At 39.0% G+C, this 27,049-nt stretch overlaps 1 protein-coding gene across 2 annotated transcripts in view; it reads left to right on the forward strand.

Annotated features, from left to right (window-relative positions):
• LOC117412557 (glycophorin-C) overlaps window positions 1–7,385 on the forward strand; it is a 65,964-nt gene extending 58,579 nt beyond the window's left edge. For both annotated transcript variants that reach the window (XM_034021027.3, XM_034021036.3), the window contains exons 3-4: window positions 2,792–2,836; window positions 5,771–7,385. In XM_034021027.3, the coding sequence (XP_033876918.3) occupies window positions 2,792–2,836; window positions 5,771–5,967 (242 nt within the window). In that variant the 3' untranslated portion in view covers window positions 5,968–7,385. The remainder of the gene's footprint in view (window positions 1–2,791; window positions 2,837–5,770) is intronic.
• The last annotated feature ends 19,664 nt before the right edge of the window (window positions 7,386–27,049 follow it).

The following is a 27,049-nucleotide window of genomic DNA, read 5'->3' on the forward strand; positions in this document are numbered from 1 at the left end:
CCACCTAGCTAACAATTTCAACCTGAGGGCTACAGGGAAACATACTGTCTTTAAATTGGGACTTTAGTGAAGACTGCGTGTGTACATGAGTACATTAATTGCTGTAGCTAGAAATTCAGTTATTTAATCACTCACAGGCTGTAACCCCCAACTCCACAAACCAGCCACCATTTTATTGTTCATTACAACACATGTAATGAACAATAAAATAAACACGTGGAGGTCCGTGGTCAGCAAGGTGACACAGCTGACAGAATTTCTTCTCTGTAATCCCGTCTGGTGCTGTCAGAGTGTCAGTTTCTCAGCACACAGTACAGTAGTCACTCAGTAATCACTCAGTAACGAGGTGCGAACAGATGATTGATCGATCTGTAGGAGCATTTACTAAGTGCCTTTGTTATAAAAAAAAAAAAAGCTGACAAAACTGTACACCTGCACTTAGATCCATTAGTTTCCTGCCTGTTTGGGTACATTTTGAACATTATCGTGCACATAAAATTATAACTAAAAATACATGTAGTGTGCATACTATGGCCAGGAACTGAACCCACGACCCTCCGGTCAAGAGTCCAGAGCCCTAACCACTACTCCACACTGCTTATAAGAATCAAATCATCTGTGACGGATGTGATTCTTATAAAAGGAGTACACTGTAGTTTGGTCCATTCATGAGCACCTCAATATTTAATAAGACTTTTCTAAATGTGACAACTAGATTAATGAATAATACAAATTAATATAAAGCCTTCCCACTTTATACATTATGAAACTGAAGCTCTAACTGTAGAAAACTAGCATTTTCTCATTTCTTTACAACCAGCATTAAAAGGTTAGCTTTTGAAAAACCGAACACCCAGAATGTCCCAGCCTGACGCTAACTGGATTGTAGCCTGGTATACCACTGTTTGAGTACATAGCATTGCAAGTGATATACTTCACCTTCACATTCCAAAATGATAAATCTTGCAAAAAGAAGTTTAAAGTAATTGTAGCGAACAAAATGATTCCAGTAATCTTACCTGTTGTGCACTTCATTTTATATCTCTCAAAAGAGACACATTTTACTCTGTGTGTTTTTTTTTATTTTATTTTAAAACATGACATCTGGTACTACACCTGGTTAAATGTACCTCTGTTTGATGGTAATGCTTTTAGATAGTGTTGCCGCTCTTGTTATTGACTGACATGCTTTCAGCCAGTAACATGCCATGACCCAGAAGACCCTGCTAAGGTCGAATGACCCAGGAAGTGCAAGTACAGTATAACAAAACAAAAAGCAGTGAAAATAGTTTTAAAAATGGAAATACATGTTTGTTATAAGTGTTTCATTCAAAACTGTCCATTTCAGACCTACGGTACTGTATGTAGGTAATGGAAGTGCAAAATTCGTAAGATGTATGTAATTATTTTGTTAGACAGAATTGTAAGCTTTTCGGCAAGGAGAATCCACCCCTAACCAACATGTCATCAGCAAGCGCATAAAGGCTCTGTGTATTATTCTCCCATGTCGCTTCTTTTGTTTCGGCCTCCCAGTCACACGCTGGGAGGCCGAAATTGCAATCAATAAATCATTCATTCATAGCGGATTCTCCATGCTGAATTTATTTTATACATAGTGGATGAATAGCAACAGTGATGGACAAAAAAAAGAAACTGTCCTGTCTTAGTTCTCATTTCATGTTTTTTTACAATGAATTTTAATGAACTCTCTCCCATTGTTGAGCAATATTAAAAAAAAAATGTTTGTCTACTCTTCTAAGCAAAGCCTGGCTCTTAGCACAGCAGAAAGCTCTTTAGTCTCTGTGCTAGGAAGGCTGACATAGACTTAAAACTTTAATATAACTAGATTTCTCTCATTAGAACATTTTCATTAAGATCCAATACAGTTATTTTTTTCCTCACGGGAAATGGGCCTATAGAGTTATAGCACAAATGCTTTTAGTTACCTAGTGTGTGCCAGCTACTGGTTGCAGACGTGGCTTTTCTCCCAAAGCAAATATTATATGATTAATAATTTAGTGTAGTAGGGAAAGGTTTTTTCAGGGCTATAAGTGAATTATAAGTGAATTGCAGCAGTGTAGTGGTTAGGGCTCTGGACTCTTGACCGGAGGGTTGTGGGTTCAATCCCCAGTGGGGGACACTGCTGTTGTACCCTTGAGCAAGGTACTTTACCTAGATTGCTTCAGTAAAAACCCAACTGTATAAATGGGTAATTGTATGTAAAAATAATGTGATATCTTGTAACAATTGTAAGTCGCCCTGGATAAGGGCGTCTGCTAAGAAATAAATAATAATAATTGTCGAAACCTATAAAAGTACAGAAGTCTATGTCACATTGCATTCTTTTTACAGTTTCAATAAAGGCTGTTTCGATGCAGGCAAAGTTTTTTTTTTTTTTTTTTTTTTTTATTCCCCTTGTTGTTCAAAGATGACTTCCTCATCAAAACAAAACAATCTATCTGGATTATTGGGCTAATGACAGCAATAGTTTGACCAGGTTTATGTTACCTACTTTTGTTGCCTCCAGCAACTGTAATTTCTCAAGGGAGCTAACTTACCAACCTGGCAAAAAATATTATTATTTAATTTGTGGCTTTTTAAAAACCCAAATTGGACAGTATTTGTAAAGGAAACTCATATCATGTTTCAGCCTTGCCAACTGAGCAGACAGGTGCTTTTAAAGTGGTTCTGTTTTCCAATTAGCAGAAAGAAAAGAAAAGCACTCCAGTTTGTCTCATTAAAGACCTTGGCAATGTCTTACCAACTGTGTTTATGTTTTCGTCTCTTGCAGGTGTTGGAGAGAATGAAGATGGAACAGATGCAGCAATCATTGGAGGTAAATAATCAGTCTGTTCTAGACTGCTGAAAGTTTAATGCACACAAAACATTACTAAATCTCTCTTTTAAATAGGGGTCCCAGCATGGCTCACCTGGTTAAAGCACAGCAGTGTGGTATGCAGGTTGACTCATACAGTGCAGGTCCCTGTCCTGGCTATGCAAAGTTCCCGGTCTTTGCTGTACAGTCAACCCTCGCTAGCCAGGCGCTCCGTGAGCTCAAAAGCAGTCACCTGCAGGGCTGGCCTTTGTCCTCCAGAGGTCAGTAGCTTGCTGACATCTGTTTTCGAGTTCCTGGGTGTAATGGGGTCGGAGCACACCCACTGAACCTTCAGTTCTCCTGAGCTGTGTGGGGAATTGCTGCTGTGAGGGGGAAAATAATTGGACATTACAAATTGGGGAGAAAATCTGGGTTAAAATAATAAGACACACTACAAAAAAATATATCTTTAAATAAATCTTTAAATAATGTATTTCCTGTTTTCCTAATTAGCTTCTATTTTTTTAAGGAGAAATTGCCACATCAATATTCAGATACCTGGTATTGTTTTACTATATGTAGTGTCAGAGTGGGTCATACTATCATTCTGTGTATGAAATTAACAGAATTGAAATATACAAAGGGGGGTCCTAAGCCATTCTCTGTGTCTACTGGTTTCTGGTCACAAAATCCCCTACTGACAAAGAATGCTTTTAAAAGAGTTGGAAACTAAATACTGGACAAGTGGCTTATCTCCACCATCAGCTGAATGAGTCACTTGATACCATCAGTATTTTGCAGAGGGTACAAGGCAGACAGTTTTGCGTGCTTTGACACCTAGGACAGGAAACAGTCCATCTCATAAATGCAGCCGACAGGGAGCGAAACAGCAGACCAATTGAGAACAAGGGGCCGCATCGGAATGAGAACAACCAATGGGAAGCATTCCACATGGATTCAGGCACCGCCCAAAATAGACAAACTATCCAATCACAAGGGTAAAGAGAAGATTATTAAAGCATGAGCACGACACTCAAACAGGGCTCCCGACATTTAATCCAAGGTTCTGATACACAAACCAGTCTTTGAACTGTGACCTGGAGATCTGGAGATCCAGCCTGCGACCAGCTAGAACAGAGATACCGTTTTTGGACACTAATACGAGATAACTATTCTAGTGTTTGCCTTGGTGTGGGAGTCCACTGCGTAAGACGTCTAAAATCCTAAAAGTACTTATAATCAAATCTCTAACTTAGCCCCGATTGATCACCAGAGAAAGAGTTGGATGAACATTTGAAGTCGACATAAATTGAAAGATATTCAAATTTATTGAGCTAGCAGTGCTGGAGTTTTGCAGTGAAATATCCCAGATGTAACTGAACGATGAGTGCACATATTGGCGGAGGAATTGCTGTTTCAGTGGAATACCTAAATAGTTAATGACTCTTGTTCTTTGCAAAGACATTTCTTTCGTACCCTGAAGTGGAGACGAAATGCAAGGAAGGCAGATCCCGGAACTTGGACCTGTCCTTGCCAGCGGAGAGTCTTTGAGCACCTGTGTTGTTGAAGACACGGATAAGCTGGAGGAGGCAGCGAATGTCCGTTAAGTATTCAATGAGTAGTGTTTGAATCCTCTTATGAACTCGAGAAGAAGCGGACCTTAAAGTAATATTTTGTTTTGTTTTAGGTAGAATGTAAGAAAAGTATTATTGCTTTTAATTCATGATTTGAAGTTAATGAACACTATAGTAACTGTATGTATGTGATTTATATGAATTGGTGTGGGTTTTACAAGATAATTATCATTCTGTGTTTAAGGCTAGAATCCAAATTTAGCTGTCTTGATAACAGATAATTCTCAATAGGTTGTCTGGATGCAAAGTGCGTCTTTATCTCACAAGAGTGAGAACTGCCTTCTGAACCACAACTATATATATGAGACTGATTTAACGATGCTTTGATTATCAAATATTAAAGAAAGTAAATATTTGTGTTACTAACGATACCCCTGTTAAGACTAACCTTCATCTTAAATAGCTGTTAGGAATGCAGTTGTAACCTTTAAGGGAATCTCCAATAGATTGCTTTGGATCACTAATCAACCAGTGAGAGTGGGGTGTCGTTGTTTAAACTTTGTTTTCTGTACTGTTTAGTATAGTTAATTCTTTAGTTTAGTGGTTTCACCTTAAATTTTTCCTTTATTTAGTTTTATTTCTAATAAAACTGTTCCTTTGTATTCACTAGAAGCATTTGTCTAGTCTCATTATTTCGATCAAGATGGGTTCTACATGACTTGAATTCAAATAAGGTATTTTATTATTACAACATAAACTAGTCCACATACAAATATACCTTCCGCATGTTTTTCTGCTTTTTAAAAAAAAGCAGTTACGCAAAGACTTAAAAGCTTTGGAAATAAGTTCCATAGGGGCATATTCTAAAAGCGTTTAACTCCAAATTTGTATTCACACAATTGCTTTCTGAAAGAAAATCCTGTGACATCACTCAAATACATTTACACTGACAATATAAAAGCAGCAAATCAAACATCAACACTTAAATATTACACAGTCTGTGCTTCTGAATTTCTGTTTGCTCATTTCTTATACTTTCCAGTAGACCATTCCAATCACGTCCACATGGAAACACTTGCTTTACACAGTCTTTTCATATTTTGGGGACATAGTACACTTGAGTCATTTGATTTCTCAAAGAATAGTGTTGATAATCTCTTTTAATTCAGGGGTTAAAAAATTTAACTTTTAAAGAGAAATGTACCAGTGAACATTTTGTCTGGATCAAATAGAGTGCTAATGGAGATCTGGACTAAAATAACTTTGAGAATCAAACCCATTGTATCTGGGGCATTGCTCACACAACAACACTATAAAACCCTTACAAAACCTCATAGATCTGCAGTATAAACTCAGAGGCTACTCTTTGTGTTTCTTTCAGGTGTCATCGGTGCTGTAGTGTTGGTCCTGATTTGTCTGCTGGTGGTGATTATGCGATACCTGTACCAACACAAGGGCACCTACCACACCAACGAGGCCAAAGGCACCGAATTCGCAGAGAACGCAGACGCAGCCCTGAAGTGTGATCCCTCCCTTCAAGAGGCTGTGGACGAGAGCAAGAAGGAATACTTCATTTGAGAAGAATCACAAGCACTCTCTTCCCATTCTGTGTTTCTGGAACCGTATAACAAAACACGTAGAGAAAAACATGCTTTCCTATCACCTCCCCTTCAAGGGTGGTTAGACAAGCTGTTATTTAGAATTAAAGAGCTGGAATTAAAGATACCCCAACGGTATTCAGCATTCTACAGTTCTCAAAGATCACATCTCTCAATCCTTGTTGAGAATTCCAGCAATTGCCATCTTCCGAGATGGTAGCTGTGCTGGCTCACTTAATATCAATTTTTATAACTGCATGTGTTTTTTTTGTATTTTAATTTTTTTTTATTTTACTATTAACAAGGTCTACCCTCATTTGGTTAACCATTGGCAGTCTTCTTGGTATACGGCACCTGCCAAACCATGTTCAAGCCAATTTCAGTTTTACAGCACGATCGTATTTTAGAACCAGTGGTTTTAGGTTTTATATACCAGTTGCATATTCAGTAAAAAAAAAAAAAAATAATAATAATAAACACATTCATGTTTATGCTAAATCACCAACTCTTAGTAGTCTCTCAGGCTCACAAACATTTGCTGGAATTTTCAGAATGGACACACAGCCATCATTGGGTTCAATATGCAAGTGTTTTATGGTCAAAACATAATTATTTCCTGTTATCAGTTTTTAAGGGTTTAAAAGATGGAAATAAGCCAAATACACCCAAATCTATTGTTTAAACAGTTTTTTATAGAAGTGTCAAATATATATGGGGTTTTCAAATGCTTGTAGCTGAGAAAAGTCTAGGTTCTTGTTCAATATTTAAGAAAATTATTTTGTATTTTAATGTGATTTCAAGGTTTGTATTAACCAATTCTTTAACATAACAACATTGCTACGAGTCCCTAATTGCTTTAGGTATTTATTTCCTGTGTTACAGGTAATATGACCCCGCCAGAGAGATCAGATGTGCTTTATTACCTGTAACACCCATATATATATGTATCATGTTTCAACCGTGCTACACCATGTTTGGTATATGGCACGACAGTCAATTGTTCAGCTCATACATATTTTCATTGTCAGACAAGGGGGTTTCAGAACACTGCAATGCACAGTCATTGTTATACTATGAGTGTCCAAGAAACTGTCATGGTTTGCAATACTACCATAGTTTACCAGGGAATACTTACAAAAACATCAGCAGCAAATCAATAAGGAACTTGTGAGAATGTTAGTCGAATTAAAGATAAGGATATATGTAAAACTTTGGTAGTTACAAATGTAAGCAGTATAGCTATAACATATCACCTAACGTATCAGGGCTTGTTGGCTTTTAAAGGCAGAGAAAAGACATTTCAAACAATCTTTTGGCTTGTTGTTAAAACAAATAAACACTGTTAAGAAGCCAGGTTTATGTTCTATGTGTCTATTAAACATGTTTTGTTTTCCAGTCCCTATGAAAATAACTTCTTTGAGATACTTCCTGTCCTAACAGCTGCAGTGTCCCTCAATATTGTTCAGTTTAATACTAAACTGATTTCTGGGCGATTGTTTACGACATTCTACCACATATTTCCTTCTAAGCACTCTGCTTCATTGGCAACCAGACCTCGCTGGCCTTTAAATTGTGTTTACATTCCCTAAAGGTAGCTTGAGCGGCAGGCATGCAAGTGCAATTCCTCCCACCTGAAATGACTTTCTTACTTCTTACACTGTGAACTAAACATACATGCTCCCTTTATACAAGTTCACTGGCGGAAGATGTGCGAAAAGCATAGCAAAGTGTTGGAAACATATAGATAAACTGCAGTGAAAGAATAGTGGAGTATGGTATGGGAAGTATAAAAAATCTTAACTATGTTAAATAGTATTAACAGGGGAAGAATTTTTAATTGTGTAAATATTCAATACTCTGGTAACAGTCCTGCTACTACATGCACAGTAAGAGTTTATGAATATCCTGTACAAACTGTACTGTAGTTCCGGGAAGCAAAACAAGAATGTAAACAAAGGACAGGAAGGCCTTTATTTTTCCCCAGTGGTATTTTACCGATTACTGACAGGAGTCACTCGTGGACCTAAGCTTTCTAAAACATGTAAGAAATATTTTAATACCATATGGGGCACTTTAAAAGGAGAGATAACCATTGTTTCAAATTCGGTATGCAGATATTTCAAATACAATGTGATAAATTAATATCTAGAACATGCTGTAGGTCGGATTGCTGCTCACTGGAGTGAGTTAGAACTGCAGCACATTAAATGATTTAGTACCAGTACAGTGTTGCTTTTTAAATATCTGTGTATTACAAATAAGAACCCAAATAATTTTTTACACAAAAGGGACAGTGATTATGTTGCTAGTGCCTTGCTTGTTTAGAACTCCTTTGATAACTATATCAATAAGCTCTTAATGCATTTATTATATTAAAAAAAATAATCTGTGGAGAAACGAATTAATTGGCTGAATGAAACTGCTGCATTACAGCAGTAATGTATGGTTGACAACAACTGAAGTATCAAAACGCAAATATTACACAGTTGTATAAGATGAAGTGTTTCTGAGTGCTTGTACAGGTTGTAAGCAATTTTAAACAATTCCATCATGTATATAGAAAATCTGATGTAACATGTTATTACACAAAGTTATTACTGGCAGTATGAATGCTTATCTTTGCATTACATATTTGAATAGAGGTTCCTGCATAGGTTGAATAACATCAGTAAAATGCTGGCTATTCAGAAAGATTGTAAAGACAGTAACATATGTCTTGCATTCCTGCAGAACTATAGGAACTGCACCCTGCCTTAAAATATAGCTGGGCTCCTTCTAGACCTTTCCACTGCTGGTTAAATAGGTCAATACTGTAGGGCCTAGGCGTTTGTTTTAGGGAATTAAATCGCAAAAAATGTGCATAATAATTTAAATGATTTAAATTGATTTTGTTTGACATTAAGATTAATGAGAAACAGTGTTTTAAATTAATGTAATGTACCTGTTTCAATTTAGAACCCCTAGCTGACTTGGTAAAAACAGGGCCCAACTGACCCTAGTACTGTTATATTAATGTATCATACAGTTTGGTTTGTGCCAGTTTTACCATCAATTTAAAGCCACTGTGTGGACTCTAGTCAGTCGTCATTGTGTCGATTTTGTATAACTGTATCGATACGAAACAGTTGTGACATGACTCGGAACAGATCAAGTGTGGACAGGTGGATTGGTACAACAACGGAATGGACGTGTCTGAGGTACGTGCAGCACACTTACAACAAAGATATTACCAAGATTGGGTTTAAAATGTACAAGAGGTCTGGAACAAATGGTTTAACAGGTGATGATCTATCAATGTAAGAGATAATAGGTTACTTTGCAAGAGACCAAGCTTGTACTTGCATAAAGTACCAAACCTTTTTTTTTCCTATAATACAATAGATAACATTACCATCATGGAAAAACTACCACGTTTGTTTAAAAAAAAATGCAGTATTTCTTCAGATAAATGAATGCAATATAATGCAAGCCACTTTTACACTCAAACATCTGGATGGGGATACAATATATCACAATGAGCAAGTAAGAAAAAATCATGAGGTTCTTAAACACTTGATTGATTCTGTTGTTTACCTCTGCAAGCAAGAACTGGCATTCAGAGGGAGATGAAGGCACCAATTCCTCAAATAGAGGTCATTATGTGGAATTATTTTCTCTGATTTCTGACTACGACAGCATGTTAAACAATCGCTTGTCAATACCTCTAACAAGATTCAGAACAAATAAAAGCAGAAGTACAGGAAGCCAAGTACGTAGCTGTAATGGTTGATTAAGATGATGGAAACGCAGTTCAGGGCTGCATTCAGTAGGCAGAGCGCTCTGCTGCGGGACTACGTAACATAAGTTAGCTCTTATTGAATGGTGTGTTACAGAGAGAGAACACTCGCGTTGATTTTGGATGAATTTATGGAAGATTGTGCAGAAAATCTGCTGTTAACGCCTCTATTGCAGTTGCATCAAGAGCCAACAGTGAATTCAAACACATGTAAGAGTCCTGTATGGATTGAAAACTACATTGAGAGCATTGTTCCTGTTTTATTTACAGATGGCTACAGTGCAGTTTACGCTTGCAATTAAGATGTTTCTAGTCTATGTAAGTGTTGTTGTATAGCAAAATAAAAAATAAAAAATCTTTCCAAAGGAATTATTTCTTCAACGATTCTTTAAATACAACTGTGAATGACTTCTGCACAGCGTTGGCCAATATGTGGATCGTGATCCACGGGTGGATCGCAAAAGATTTTCGGTGGATCTCGGGACAAATCAGAACAAGCACTAGCATATAGCATACAACAGTTTTTATTTCAGCTGATGGGCAGAGCCTTCTGTGTCGTCCAGTAGCACAGATGAAAATATCCCAAAAGTATCTGTATATGAGACAAACAAAATGCTTGTGAGAACGTATGTGACTAGAAATTCCTAAAGGTTGACTATAAACAATAAACACGATTTATTTTTTCAGCTGAAAAGTATAAAACAAAAGAAAAAAAAATCTCACAGTCGGATCTAAACTCATAGCTCAATCGTAATGTACAAGTGTGTTTTGAGACGGCTTTTAAAAATATTCAAAGGAACAGATTCCCTGATCACTTTTGGAAGAGCATGGAAAATGTGAGGTGACTTTTCATTGGATCATTTAGTACACATACTATTTTCTTTAAATTCATTGGCTCTTATTTCATTTCTAAAGAACTGATTGGCCCAAATCTGTATGTGTAGTAAAAATAGTATGTGTAGTTAACAAAATAGAATGCGTAGTGTATTGCAGTACTACAAATAGTAATTTATTTGAAACGTGTACTACTAACAGAACACGTTTTTGAACCAGATGGCCTTCCATACCCTTTAAGAGAGATGGGCTGTGAGCGTGTGTCAGTCAGCTGTGTGTAGCAGTGACGTTTCAATACACCAGTTAAGAAAGCTTTGTATTTTACTCTTTTTTATATGATGGAGTGCACGGTTGCAGATATTGGCAGTGTGTTGTTGTAGCTTTTAAATGCATTTGAATTAAACAAAGCAAGCTTCATAAACGCAATGCTTACCAGTCGTTTGTTTAAAAAAGTCAAAGCAATATTTAAACCAAGCTTCTTAATCGGCTGTTGGCAACATCAAGAAAGAGTGCAAAGTACTGTTACAGAGATATTAAGAAAGCAGAGGCAGGGACTTCTAGAGTTAAGAAAGAAGCCATCAGTTGCAGGTTACTGTACTTTTACCATTTGTTTTGTATTTTTTTTAAAGCTTTGCGTGGAGATGGCTTATAGTAAACCACATAGCAACACTGTGTTTTGTAGCCTAATTAATCTTGTTTACATTTGCTTACTTTTAAAGCAAATAATTATTTCCCTGTGTTCAAGCAGTTTGAGTGTTGCATAGGCTTTATCGCAGAGTGACAAAATTTCCTGGATTTTGGCAGCCTCTATCAGGACAGTTGTTCTGTATGTCCTGGGAGCACAAGCCTTACATTTAAAAAGCTGTAGTCTAGATGAAAAAGCAACAAGGTCATTCTAAGTAGCTGAGCAGCTCAGAGTTGTGTGGAAATTGGCAAACGGCTACCAGTGTTGCATAGAGAAAAAAAAGCATATTGCTTGCTTGGTTCTTGCTTCCAAAGAAAGTATTTTAGAAAACAACAAGCGTTTATTTTACCAAGTCATCACTCCCTGGGGAATTCCGCGATTCCGCGGACACAGAACTTTCCGCGGAATCGCTTGTCTCTCGTGGAATCAGTTAAATATCGGTCTGCCGCAGACTTTCAGTGATAAGATGGAACTTAGTGGCAGTAGAGATTCACTCTCAGCCCTCCCCAGTTCAACAAATGAGCTTGGCAAGAAATAGTAGAGACTGGCTTGCATAGCAAGTGATATTATTTCCAGTGACACCGTAAGTTTAGAGTGCTATAATATAGGCTAAATTAAATATTACGAGTTAATACTAAGCCTACTTGCTGCGTGCTCAGAAAAAATCCTCTAAACTTGATGAAAATCAGTTTCTATTCCCAGCTTTTTTTTCTCATACTGTATGTATATATCGAGTTTGGTTAGGTTTTTATTTTTTACTTTTATAAAATTGTGTTTTTCATTTGTTTTTTAGATTTGTCAAGAGTGGTTGAAAAAATGACAGGTGCCCACTTTCCAAGACAGACCCCTTAGTCAGAAAGTTTCTTCAGGAACATGTCCAAAATGGAGGGGCCATCCCTGGTAGCTATCAACTTCAAGACACCTGCCTGCCAGACACCTATGAAAATGAAAAAGAAAAACTTAAGGAAAAGTTGTCTGGGAAAAAGTTTGCAATTATAGATTAGTGATGATAAAGGCAGGTTTGTGCTGAACATTCTTTTTACTCCACTTGAAACAAATGAGCAGGGTAGACTGTCTGCTGATCTTGCAGATTGCATTTTTTTTGGAGAAGACCAACAATACCAGTGTCTCAGGCTGTTTTAGGGCTAGTGCAGGATTATGGAATTCACTTCAATGATGTGATAACTATAGACACAGACAATGCACAGTACATGATCAAAGCCTTCAAAAGTGTCCTGTCCAACGTATTCCCAAATGCAGTTCACATCACCTGCCTGGCTCATATCATGGTCTTGATTGGATCAGCATTCAAGAAACCATTCAAAGAAGTCAATTTGTGAATTGCTTTAAATGCATGTTCTATCATGCAGGTGCAAGGAAGGCCAGATTCCTGGCTGAGATGAAGGTACAAAATAATGGCATCCAGTGCCCATGCCACCAGATCCGACAGGTACCAGATGGAATGCCTGGTTTGTTGCATCCTGGTTTGAATGTCTATATGAATTCCTTGCTAAAGAAAAAGAAATCAGTTCATGTCCCCCAGATTCTGTCATCAATGCATTTCACATGATGCAGGATGATAACACACATAACCTGATTCAACTGCAGTTGAAATTCATCAGTGACAAGTGTGGCAAGAGTCTAAACCAATACTTTCAGAGTCGAAAGCCCTGTGCAACTCAAGCTTTTGACATTTTGGAGGATTTGCAAGTCTTCTTCACTACCCATATTCAACTGAATCAGGAAAGTTATTCACACTATTTCCTTACCTTTGAGAATGTCAGTTTGCAGAAGAAAAATTATATTCTTAGCCTGTTTAAGGAAAGCTTCACCTTTGCTTCAGAAAAGCTTGAAAAGTATCCGACACATGAACAGCATGCCGGTTGTTTGAGCCAAATATATTGCCACTGCTGAGCCACAACAAAGCTGATTACTCTGCAATCCTGGGTTTACTCTGCAATCCCAGGTTTTGATGACGGTGTACCAATGGAGGAGTTTCTACTTCAGGTTACCAACTAGTGCCACAGTTTCTCCAGACATGCCAGGAAACAGCAGCTCCAAGTTCTGCACAACAAAGGGTGCCAAAATTGGCAAGCTTTGCCAAGACCTACAGGAATGCAGTAACAAATTCTGCAGATTCTGAGAGAAGTCTCTCCTTTTACAAACTGCAGGCGTTGTTCACTTTCCATGAAGTCCCTGAAAGCACTTTTTCTGTCTCTTTCCCTATCACAATCTGAGGGTTGATTGTGGTTTGGCAGACAACAATGAGGAGGGAGTCACCCTTGGATATGAGTGAATTCAGATTATGATTTATGTATACAGTATTTATAGTATGTTTTATTTTAAAGTTACAAATTTAATTTTATTTGGGGTAATCTTTATAATGCTGATGAACTAGAATAAAAAGAGTTGATACAGTTAACTATTGTTGCCAACTTTTTTAACCCTTTGCGGTCCTATGTCGGACCTGGTCCAACATTGCAATTTTCCCTTTCCTGTCCAATGTCAGACCCTGTCCGACATCATCAAAAAGACGTAAAAAACAGGTCTCTAGTCGGTTTTTTTTCTGCGGAAAAAGCCAAGAAAACCATTCAATGCCCGAGTGAGACTGATAGGAGCCCAGAGAAGCCGAAAAAAAAAAAATTAAAAAAAAGGCGTATCTCATGAATAGCCCCGACACCACATAGATAACACGGACATAAACAAACAAGATAGATGCTTCTGCATCCAGCACTCAAAGATGTTATAGTAATAACATCTACATGTTATAGTAATAAAATAATGACTTGGATCGCATTATTGAGGAGTTTGGTGATAAATCGAGTGATCAGGAGATTCATCTATACGCACATGACTATGAAGAGGTATGTGATAAATACAGCGAACAAGGGGTGGGGCGGGGCTGGAGATGCAGTACTGAGTGTCCTGTTGATATGCAGTGCCTTTCAAATCTGTTTTACTGTGAAAAAAAATACTTTTAAACAGCGCATTTAAAATAAACTGCGCGTGTGAAAATAAATTGGACCTGACAGGCCTGAGATGTGCTGAATAAATGGACCGCAAAGGGTCAATGCTTCCTTTCAGTCATAATTTAATTTCCTTAAATGATCACATTGCCTAATTTAATTGATACAAATTGTCTCTATAAGTTTTAAAGTAAATCTAAAGAATATACATTTGAGAATGTTTCACTGTAAGAATTCATATTTGTTTAGTGATGGGTTTACAGTTTTGTTAATAGATGCTGCTTTTATGTGAATCTTATGAAGAATAAAGTACGTTTTACCATACTGATTTTGTTTTTTGACATTTGTTTCAGTACACTTGAAGTTTAAATCAATGTACTCACTCTGAACATTAGAAATACTATCACAAAAAGAATTCCAATTTGTTATATGACACTTTGATATGTAAAAGTGTATAACTCTTGAGGTTATCTTATGTGTAAAAACACTGCAGAAATACCGCAGAAATTGCCCTTTTTGCCACACAATTTATGACATTTTGTTGCAGAATTCCCCAGGGAATTAAATCATTATTCTCAAATCATTTGAGGAGTTGCAGATGGCAAGTGGCGCATGTTGCTGTTAATTTGATGTGACAAAATTCAGAGTTAATGTTTTCTAAATATCTGCCAGTCAAGGAGTGAGAACAAGGGCTTCCACTTTCTCTTATTAGGATTAGAATTATAATGTTTTTGTTATTTATTATCTTTGGCTACTTTTCAAATACATGTTTAAACCACTCCTGCTTCCTGGGAGTGGCCCATTGGGCCTGTAAACCACATTGGATTGGCTTACCAATACTGAAAACCCATTGAGGGAGATCCCTAGTCAAAGTAAGTACAATGGGGGAGTTTTCTTTCTCAAGCCCAGGGCACAGGTTTAATGTTGTACAGTTTGGTGGAATAAATGCAAACAAACTAAATATAATATGCATGACAAACTGACAGCAGGATAACCGACATAGAAGGTAAGGATAAAGGATAGGGGCCCAATGCCCTTCAGAATTTGGTACATGTAACTGTACAAAAAAGTGACAAACTACCATATGTCTGTTTTACACAGATCCTCCAGGGGAATCCAGCTCTCTGTACCAAATATCTTTTTAAACCCTTGCTACTCCGTGAACACACATTATCAGTTGCATATTATGTAATCAGAATGCACATTTAAGTGACACTTGAGAATTTAGGAGCGCTGGGTTTCTTTACCCTTTAAAAGACTGATATACTGTAGCTGCAAATGCAATTTTAATAAGCAGGGTGTCCCATAAGTCAGGCATCACAGGCATAATTGGTGATACTGGTTGACTTCTTTCCTAGTTTGAAATAAGCAAAGAGGAACAAATTCAGATCATTTTGAAGTGTGGTGTAGCTAGTCAACAGGGCATGGATGCCCAATTTAACAGTAAACATCCTAATTGATGTAATGTATGATATTGCTTATGATGCATGACTTATAATACCTAATAAGTCTGATGCTTTTACATTTTTCTCTGTAACTGGCAGAGCTCTTGCTTGCAGGCATTTGTCATGTTTGCCCTACCAAAAACATTAAAACCTGAGATGCCGTGGTGTGGAGCATTTGTTGCCAGTTTTACCCCATTTAGACCCCTTGATTACTAAATACATATATTTGAAAATGAAATATGTTCAAATGACTAAAAGAAAGCCATCAAGTGCTGTGGTATCCCAACCTAGTGGTCAGGGACACTTATTTCCCATTAAAACCTCTTTTGTTCAATAAATAGCCTGATAATGCTTCAAAGTAGGCAAAATGGTTTAATTAAAAGCGTGCCGCTATTCTAGAGGCCAGGCAACAGACCCTCTTCTTTCCCCCAACGGTTTACCCCAGTCACTTAAAGCTGGGACCTACCTCGATCCTTCGGTGGTGATGTTTCTTTCGCCCTTCCCTCCCCTCTGCCTCCTTTTCAGCTACATCTTCCTTTCAGGATTCCATGCTTCCTGTTCCTCTGGCTTGGATGAGCTCTGAAAGCTTTCCTTCCTGCGCACTATTGTAATTGATATTGATAAAATCAGTGGATCAATAACCTGGCAAAATAAACATTAAAACAATACTGTACAGCAACGTACTCAAGTGGAAACCTTTGAATTGTATGCTTAATGCTTATAAGCTTATGCTTATTTCTCAAAGTGGGGTATAAAATCAGTTGTAAGGCCTATAAATGTGAGTGTTATTAACTGGAGTGTGATAATAACCAAAGTAATATTATCAGCAGCTTGTCCCAATTCACTCTCATTATATTCTGTCCGGGACCCTTCAATGTGATAGTAATAGCGGGGTGACATTAAGCAAGCTTAATAAAGCTTTAAAATGATTTTTAAAGCTTTATTAAGATTTATAAAGCTTTAAAATACCTTCAGCTTTTTTTATACAGGGTTAAGGATACCGATTTGATAGTGTTCATTTATATATAAGGATATGATAAAACACTACAGAAGCTATTTTGTATGCCTTTGTTTGGGGAGTTTGTGCAATGTCAAAAGCCTGTATGTGATGCTGCCATGCAATCTTGTTGAAAAAAAGGGTCATTCCTTGGACCCTCTTTACAAAATGTTAAAGATTGTTTTAAGGAATGTTTTATTTAGGACTGTTTTATTTAAAGCCCAATTTGAATAATTAAAATCAAGTTTGGAGTTCAGGAAACCCTTGTCAGGTGTGTAAGAGATGGTTTATTAGATATCAATATCCTGTGCTAAAGAATTATCTAATGGATCTCCTCCTAGCGGCTAATGAGGTAACAATACAAACATCAAATATGTACTTACCTCTCGACACCAGAGCTTGCTCTTTAGTTGAATGGTAACGTGTTCTTTTTTTAACCATGAGGTTCGCGTCTAGCCAGTGTCTCTCCATTCAATTCAAAGGGCTGAGATGCCAATTCATTACAGTGGCGCCCTATGGGAACAAATCCTGACCCCTGTGGTTGAAACAGGCATTTTAATATCTGCGTTTTTGCATTAAAAGCTGTAGCATTTATCCTGGTTTGCGAGACACGTGATTTCACTACACTGCAAGCCCTTACACTTACTGGAGCAAGGTTCTCTAAATATATGTAAAAATGTAAGTATATCTGAATCTGCAGGGATTTTTAAAGTGCTTAGTCAATAGTGATGGAAATATGTTTGTGTTCTATTCGTGTGTATCTAAAGAGGGAGGGACTTTTGTCAGATCTGCATTCAAAAAACAACTTTTATTGTTAAAGAAATTTAGTTTACTTTGGTACCACCTACTGGCCCTGTTACTTAAGAACAACATTTAGTCAGAGTAGAAGAATCTTGGGGTGTATGGAGTCATCTGTCAGTCTGTCTGTGTGTCAAACATTTGTACAGGTGCACACAACCTTCCCCAGTAAAGTTGTTGAAGTTGACACCTTGGGATCCTTCAAGAAGCTGCTTGATGAGATTCTGGGATCAATAAGCTACTAACAACCAGCAAGATGGGCCGGCTGGCCTCCTCTCGTTTGTAAACTTTCTTATGTTCTTATGTTATAATGGATGTAGGCCATGATGATCTTTTTCATGTTCATATTTACAGCCATGCAGGGATGGATCTCACTGACTTTGACCTTTACATTTCAAAACAGACTGCTTTTCTTAGGAAACCTGTCTTTTGTTAAATTAAAAATATCTGTTATACATTAATTATTTATTTGAAGTAAATTATTCATTATTTGCCCACTGAGACACAGAGACACCCTGACAGCAAAACATGTTACAACAAAAACAACTAAATAAAACAATGAAATATACAAGACTGTGAAATTCTTATTTGAAACAATCATTCAGGGTCTGGGTGGAGGTTGCTTATTTGGGGTACGGGTGATGTCAATGCTTATAGTTTTGGCTGCTAGTCACGCATCTCAAGAGGAGAAAGAAGCCACCACTCTAAAAGAGGAATTGATGTAATGAGGTCAGGGCAGCGGGGTGGACTATGACAAAGCCATACAGTCTCATCAGGGGCCTGCCTGCCTGCCTGTAAAGTGAAGGTTGAGGAGGTGGAGGATGGAGCTACAGCTCAGATTGTGGCAGCAACAGCTCCTTCCTTACGCACACTCCCTCATATTATAATGCAGATGACATCCCTGAGTGTGAAAAGATGTACATAACACAACAGGCATTCATTAAGACTTCTCAATGTATATGCACAAAAACATGTTATAATAAAGGGATGAGCACTATAAAGATGTGATATCTACAAAAAAGGTAAAATTGGGCCAACACCCCCGTCCTCCCAGCTCCTTCCCTTTTTATGCATGTTGCTAACACAGTAGTTCTTGTTTCAATAATATATTTTTTTGTACTCAATTGCCCCCTTTACAGATATCATATCCCAAATGTTGAATTTATTTGATCCAATCTTAGCTTAATAATGTTTCAGTGACCACAGTGGTAATAAAACATTCAATAAAAATGAAATAAAAATAAAAAATGCTACAGTTCAAACGATTGAACTCACTCTCTACAAGCACACTAAGTTCCATCAATATTTGTCTTCATTTACTGTATCTTTCTTCACAAAGAACAAGAAGAACATGACAAATATTCTTCCTACTTCTATTACCAGATTGGACTAGCTGAGTTGATACCCTAGTTTTCCCATAAAGGTGAGTCCTATAGAGAGTCAAGGCAGCATTTATTCTACAACTGGGGCTCTTGATATTCATTTCACTGGTTGCCTACGAGGGCTTGAGAGGAGGCGAAATTTGGAGCGAGATATTGAGAATGAGACAAGATGAGAGGATTTCTCCGGTTGCTTAGGAGGCTTGAGAGGGGCGAGAGATTTGAGAGTTTAAAAGTGAGGCGAGTTTGAGAGGGATGGCGAGATTGAAGGCTGGAGTTTGGAAATGGTGCTTAGTAACATTGAGGTTAGATACTGATAGCAGGACGAGATAGGGTAGACAAAGAGGTTTCCCTTCTCGTCGGGTCAGGCAGCATCCTCTAGAGAGGAAGACACGAGAAAGCTAACAAGTGCTTGGTGAGCTGTGGTGAGCTGGGAAGCTGGAAGTTGATAGAGTTCAGAATTCTGCACAGCGGAGAAATCCAAAGGCGGCGGGCAGGCACAGGTTTTCCATGATGATGTTGTCGAATAGGTTGAAGCATCCTTGCCGGAGAGCAGTGATGAGACAAAGGAGAAGGTCTGTAGAGATTGGTTAACTTGATGGAGAGGAGGGGAGCAGGCTTTTCTCCATGCCTCTGAGCGTTCTCTCTAGAGATCTGCCATCTCTAGAACGGATGAAAGGAGATAGATTGAAGGCGAAATTGATACTGAATGCCCGCTAGGTAGCATCTAAATAGAGGAGGGGGCTAAACGTAGAGACAGCCTGAGGTGAGTGATGAAGGCGAGGAGGTGCTGTAGGTTGTAAGAGGTATGAGAGATCCGTTTTTGCTCGCAAAAGTGAGTAAATGAAGACCAGGCAGTCTAGTAGGAGGAATGGGTAGATGGGGCTAGAGCATTCTCCATGAATCCACGTGCTGATTGAAGGAGGAGAGTTATTGAGTTGAATATTGTCTTGCTGAAGTGTGGTACGAGACGAGGGTTGGGGTCTGTCCTGGGACCAGGTTGCGGAACTTCTGGATCTTGATGTAACTGTCTGTTTTTGAAGTCCTGATGAATAAGAGGAAGTTATTTCCGGGGACTTGAGTGAGGTCAAAGTGCCGCAGGTTGATAGCTGGGAAACTGGAGATGCCGATGAGATTGGTTGTTTTGATGGAGAGGAGGATGCAAGACTCTCAGACAGACCTCCGGGATTGAAAGGAGGAGGAACTGGTGCTGGATACCTGAGAGATAATTCCTGATGGAGGAAGGGGCCAGGTTAAGGGATAGCATGAGGTCTGACATAAAGGCAAGGAGGTGCTGAAGGTTATATGCGGTGAGAGAGATACGAATCTGGGCACAGAATGTGGTGAAGGAAGACCAGGCAGTAGAATAAGAAGAGCTAGTGGAAGGGGCGAAGGCAATTCGCCCTGAAGCTGCAGACCGACTGGAGGAGGTTGGAGAGTGTGGAGTTTAGTGGAACACCAGCTGATTGAAAGGAGGAACTTGCCGGGGGTTGAGGTCTGCTTCTGGGACCGGGCTGTGAAACTTGCGGACCATCACACAACCTCCACCATGTTTAACACTGGGCATGGTTAACTTTTTTTTTTTTTTACTGCAAGGTGTAGTATTCTGTAGTAAAATTACTACAGCTGCCCAAAGTCCAGTATCTGGGTGCACGGAATGGTTCACAAGACCTCATGTTTGAAATGGCTTAACGCTCCAAGTCTATCCATTGTATTCCCCTTGATGTCCTGGTAACTTGCTTTTTTTTTTTTTTTTAAACCGGTAAATCAACTGGTGTTGTCACGGTAAGTTCACAGGGTGCACTCTGTTCCTTCAGGAGTCCTGCAGAAGTGCTTCACAAGAGCAGTTAGACACAGTGAAGGATGTCTATTGATATAGGGAGCCAGGAGGGAGTGGGGGGGGGGGGCTCTTGAGGATCTCTCAGAGTGTCAAGCAAACTGATGGGATGGATAGGAGTGTTGGAGAAGGGACGGAGATGAGGCGGCAGAAATACTGAATTCCAGAGATGTAGGCTTTAACGGTAGTGGGGGCTAAGTGAAGAGAATCCCTTGCATGGGCGATGGAGGCTTAGAATCCGTTGCTCATTAAATCGGAATGGAATGTATTTTGTTTTGAGTACAGAAAGTTGTAAATGTTTTCCATCCAGTGGTAAATGAAGATTTGGTCGCTGGGGCTAAGGGTGTGGCCATGTAGTGATGAGCAGATTGCAGAAGGTTGGAGAGTGTTGTATTTAGTTGAACAGCAGATGTTGGTGTTGCAGAGTTTGATGAGGGCTGAGGTGGCAGCTGGAGCTGAAAAATATATGAAATTGACTGCCGAGTTGTTTCTAAAAACGAAGGCAGAGAGATGAGATGCCGACCATCCTGTGTTAGTTAATACGGGATTGATCAGCGGTTTGCTACCATTATGTCTGTTTGGAGTGGAAAAGGTGAACTCATAAATCAGAGATTTGGGTTTCACAACTCCGGTCATTCTCCAAATAGTGGAACTCCTTAATTCCTAAATCAAAACAGATTTCCAGTCTCGTACCATGTATTAAAGCTTGTAGTATCTGAGAGGATGAGCAGACATGACTAAATTGCTGAGGAAGTCAAGTGCGCCGTATGTATTACATATATTTTTTAAATCCAGGTATTGGAGTAAAGCTGGAGCGTTGGAAGCTCTGGAGGAGAGCAGTTGCAGATTTAAACAGTAAACTAAAGCAACTTTTGCATTCTGCAATAGTGAGCAGATCTGAAGAGGGAGCTGAGATTTGCTGTAATGAGGAGATATTAACAGTAGAGGCAAGATCTGCTGAACGGGCAGAGATCTGAGAGAGTAAACGATGGAATGCTGTCAGTAGTGTGCAGTGGCCTGCTGTAGAGAGCAGAGAGCTGCTGAGTCTGGTGGAAATAGGTATTTGAGAGTTAAGGCGTTTTTATGAAAAAACAAATATAAATGTTAAAAAAAAAATGTATTTCTTATTACATGAAGAAACTACATTGCACTGAAATAGATACATGAAAATTAATTAAAGCAGTCGTTTTCCTTTATTAAAGACTAATATTAAAACACATTTTTGGGAAGGAACATGGTATTCCGAAAAAAGGACATCTCATTTTCTTATGTAACGTCCATCAATATATTGTAGTGTTTCAGGTTCTTTTTGGACAGAAATGAGACTGCAACTGTGAGTAGATGAAGGCCGTTTATTTGACAATAATTAAATAATCACAAAATAAAATCATAAAGTGAAGGTAAGGAGACTGGGAGTTGACAGTGAAAATAAATTTAGACAGTGAAAATAAAATAGTAATTTTTCTTTTACCCTACCCTTCCCAGTCTTTTCTCCTCCCCTCTTTTGCGCAAAACCTGCACTCCAATTCCCCTCCACACATGTGTACCACCATGCAACCCCGGCATGCATACACCCACCATGCAACCCCTGCACGCACACACCACCATGCAACCCCTACATGTATACACCCACCATGTGACCCCTGCACGCACACACCACCATAAGACCCCTGCACACACACACCACCATGCAACCCCTACATGCACACACCACCATGCAACCCCTACACGCACACACCAATATGCAACCCCTGCACGCACACACCACCATGCAATCCCTACATGCACACCGTAGCAATTCTTTGCAAAATATATTTTCGGGTATTCAGCCCCATTCATGTCTATGGCAGTGTTAAAAAAAACACATATCTCGAACCAGAGCACCTACAACCACCGTTCGAAGGGTTCTAGACCAGCCTGAATGTAATATGCCCAGTTTCGTAGCAATTCTTTGCAAAAAATATTTTCAGGGCGTTCAGGGTGTTCAGCCTCACTCATGTCTATGGCAGGGTTGAAAAACACATTTCAGGCATATCTCTCGAACCCGAGCTCGTAGAACCACCATTCAAAGTGATATAGACTCAGGGGAGCACCCCAAACCACCCCCTAAAACGGTGTGGTGGTTCATCCAAAAACTCATGTCATGATGGAAAAATTCACTTTGCCAAGCCGTCCTGGCATCTGAACCATGAAAATGGTGACTCCTTGTGCGGGGCCCCATGGGGCCCCACCGCAAAAAAAAATCAAGTTCCTAACCCCCACAGAACCCGAGATACGCCCTGTCAAAAATGTCCAAAAACTACCCTTTTCGGGGTAATATCTCCATGCCCCTGGGGCCTAGAAACTGGGTTGAACTTCCTAGGGTCATGTCTGAGGGCCCTCTTTCACAGGGTACCATCCGTTTTCAAATGGTACATTTTCAACAAATTTACACATTTTCAGCACGATGGCAGGTCAAGGTTGCATTTCCAATAGCTTTTGAGCTCCAGGTTGGCAAAAAAAGTCTAAACTGGTGTCCTTTCTAGCTGGGGACACGTCGCTTGGAGGGCTCGAAAGGGGCCCTGAGGTGGACCTCCGTTCCGATTTTCAAGTCTCGGGGACCCCCGGAACCCGAGATATAGCACCCTGAAAAATGTCTATGGGAAATCCCATTATAAAACCCCTTTGGGACAATGCCCACCATCTGGCGCTGGGGTGGAGTATGAACCCGTGGCCAATGTCTTTCTTTAGCTAAGAATCTTGTGCATGCAAAGAGTGCCCTTCTGAGTTCGTTGGCCCAGGGGTCGTGGAGATACGGGTACGATAAGAGACCACCCCCTTCCCTATGGCAAATCCCATTATAAAAACACCATCAGGGTAAGGTCGTGGGTCGTATGAACTCAAAGGAACCCATTTTCTTTAGCTAAGACTGTTGTGCATCTAAAGAGAGTACTAGCGAGTTTGTTGGCCCAGGATTTGTGGACTCATGGGGTACAACAGGAGGACTCCCCCCCCCCCCCCCCCCCCCCGACCGCGATATCCTATAGCAAAATACATACAAAAAATGTCCATTATATATAAGACGTGAAATGTGCACATTTTATAGTGTATTTATGCAACAGAAGCACCAATTTAAGTCCATTCCAAGTGTTTTGTGATCACAGTATCAGCTTGAGTGTATCGGAGCATAGTTTTGCACCAAAAGCGAGCAGAGGCGAAAAAAGCATTATATACCCTATTGCAAATTGATAGTGCAATTTAAAGGCCTGTAGTGTCAGACTGGTAGTCCCTAACTGATTCAAGTGTTTTTGGAATGATTCCTGCAAAGACTGATTTATAAGAAAAAAGAGAGACTGACAAACAGCATTTTGCTTTATATGCAGAAACAGGCAACTACAAGAGGGTGTCAAACAAGCTGTGAATGTCCTAGGAGGCTACAGAGTACCTCTGGGTATGAATCCAGATGCTCGCAGTACCTGTTCTTAGATGTCGGAAACCACTGTATCGCTGTATAACTGTATACCCTATAAATATCACTTTTTATTGTGTATTTGAGGAACACAACCAATTACAAACTTCATTTGAATTGCTGTGCTATCAGAATATCAGTGTATAACTTTGCTGGGTATTGCAGTGTATGCTGGGTATCAAAAGGCCTTCACTTTTACAAAAGGCTGTCAATTTAAAAAAGGCCGTCAAAGTTACAAAAAAATAGGTGTGCTAACCCAATACTTGTCTTTTTAATTCTGTGCATCCAAATACTTGTAGTTAAAAGTTTTAAGAATTAAGCCTACTGTTTGTTGTTCTGTCCTAAACCAGCAGTTTGTCACCCAAATTTATTAAATAAACAGGGGGGGGTCATCAGATTATTCTCCATTTTATTGTAACTGAGGTACTATTCAGTTGAGCGAAAATTGTAAAGGGGTACTCGAGCTGAAACCTCCAGATAGAAGGGGTATTCAAAAAACGGTTGAATACCCCTGACCTACAGTATAAGCTATCAGGAATAGATAAGGGAAATATTGACTAATACAATACAACAGGATTTATTTGAAGTTGTTCTGATAAACCCCTACGCCTCACTATATATTGATGGACATTACATAAGCAAATGAGATGTCCTTTTGTTTTTTTGGTATACCATGTTCCTAAATGTTTTCTGGGGAGAGTAAAAAATACATTAACTTTGATTCATGTACTAAGGGTTACTCTTAAATGAATTAACGGTCCAGTTTATGGTAAACTGTGCATGCATGACTTAGAAACTCGGCTGTCAGCTAAGCAGAATATCTCAAAAACTGGCCTGAATTCGAAAATGCAGAATTCGGGACGTTATCTAAAAACCAGAGCAGCCCAGAAATTGGGATGTTATCAGAGCGGCCCAGAATTTGGGACGTTATCTAAAAACCAAAGGGGCCCAGAATTTGGGACGTTATTTGCAAACCAAATCGGCCCAGAATTTGGGACGTTATCTAAAGACCAAAGCGGCCCAGAATTTGGGACGTTATCTAAAGACCAAAGTGGCCCAGAATTTGGGACGTTATTTGCAAACCAAATCGGCCCAGAATTTGGGACGTTATCTAAAGACCAAAGCGGCCCAGAATTTGGGACGTTATCTAAAGACCAAAGCGGCCCAGAATTTGGGACGTTATCTAAAGACCAAAGTGGCCCAGAATTTCGGACATTATCTGAAAAGCAAAGCGGCCCAGAATTTGTGACGTAAATGAAAACAGGGGCAGTCTGTATGTAAAACTGTGATTACATTAGAGATAAACTAATGTATCCTCTAACAAAACTGCAATAGTGTATACATTTTATATTAAAATATATCGCAAAAACAATTATAGATATATGCTACTTGAAAGAAAAAAGTACACCACCACAGAAAGCCAATTCTTACATTCGTGCATAACATGATAATTCATATAAAGTAATCACCCATAGTTTGTTATATTAGTACAGCGTAATACCACATTATATTTTAATGGAAAGGTTGTGGAAAGCAGATCACTCTGTCTCTGATCACAATGTTAAAAATGCCTGCAAGCTTTTCCACTCGTGTGACGAAATATTCATGTGACAGACATGGACCAATCAAAACGCGAGACTGTTATGTGGTTCCATCCCAAAAACCGGGCCTGTGTCATACCTCGGGCAGGACGCCACGGAGGGAAGGTAAGACAGGCTAGAGAAAAGGATATAGGATAAGAAAAAAGCAGCGCAAAGCGAGAGAGAGCCCTCTACGTCATCCCCCGAATTACGCCTAAAGGCTAACATATTTATGCCGCATCTCCCAACTGCAAGTCAAATTCAGTTATGATGGGCAGGACAGCAAATATGATTAACATTGAGAGAGCCCTACAGGAGTTTAACTGGTTCTGTTTTTTTGATTACACAAGCGTTCATTTATTAGTTAGATTAACAGCCTAAAATGATTCATTATCATGTTTTTTTTTTTTAGTTACCTCACTCTTTCCTTTAACAACTAACGTGTACTTAATTTAAATCTGTGCCACACCCTACGTTGATTTTTTCAGATTGATTCATTATTTAAGTTGCTCTAATCTAATTTTATAATTAGTATTTGCAAACCACCACTTGAATACCGCTATGCCTATCATTTTCTGTACATGCATTTGATTGATATATTTTGCTGCGCTGAAAAGGGTCTGTGACTCATTGCTGCTATATTGAACGACGAGGAGCAAGAACTACGGAAAATAATCTTTAGACAAAGAATATAGTTTATGACAATACTGGATAAAGAGATAAAACAGAGGATCAGATTGATTTAAAAAAAAAAACTATTACAGGGCTGTAACAGGGCGAGCAGCCCTGTACATTGTTTATTTATTTTTAGATCGGGGTCTCCCCCTCCGCCCCTGTGCAGAGTGTTTTGTATTATTTATTTAGTTTTATTGTATTATATTTATGACGGCGTAGCGCCGTGTTTTGTTTATTTTTTAAAACGTGTCCTGGCAGAGGCGAGATCAGTGCTCGTCCTCTGCCAGGAGTAAATAAGTAAAACTCGTGCAGAAGGTGGCCATCTCCCGAATTAATTAGGCGATTTAATTTGTTGCTAATCGGGAGATGGTCACCTGTTTATAAAAAGCCTGCAGCTCTCTAGATCGGTGTGGGTGTTTTGTGTGGGTGTTCGACAGGAGGAACGGGAGAACGAGAGGAGAGAAATTGAAATTTAACAGTAAACAGGAACAGTGACGGCGATCTGCCCAGCCTGACCTGTGTTTTTGTGTTAGTGATTTCTTTTTGTTTAATTATTTATTTTGCTCTGTGAGCGAGTGTTTTCTGTTTGAATATTTTATTTATTTTTTTGGTTGCTTTAAATAAAACGGCGCCCGCGCCAATG

This window comes from Acipenser ruthenus, chromosome 10 (assembly GCF_902713425.1).
Source record: "Acipenser ruthenus chromosome 10, fAciRut3.2 maternal haplotype, whole genome shotgun sequence".
NCBI lineage: Eukaryota > Metazoa > Chordata > Actinopteri > Acipenseriformes > Acipenseridae > Acipenser > Acipenser ruthenus.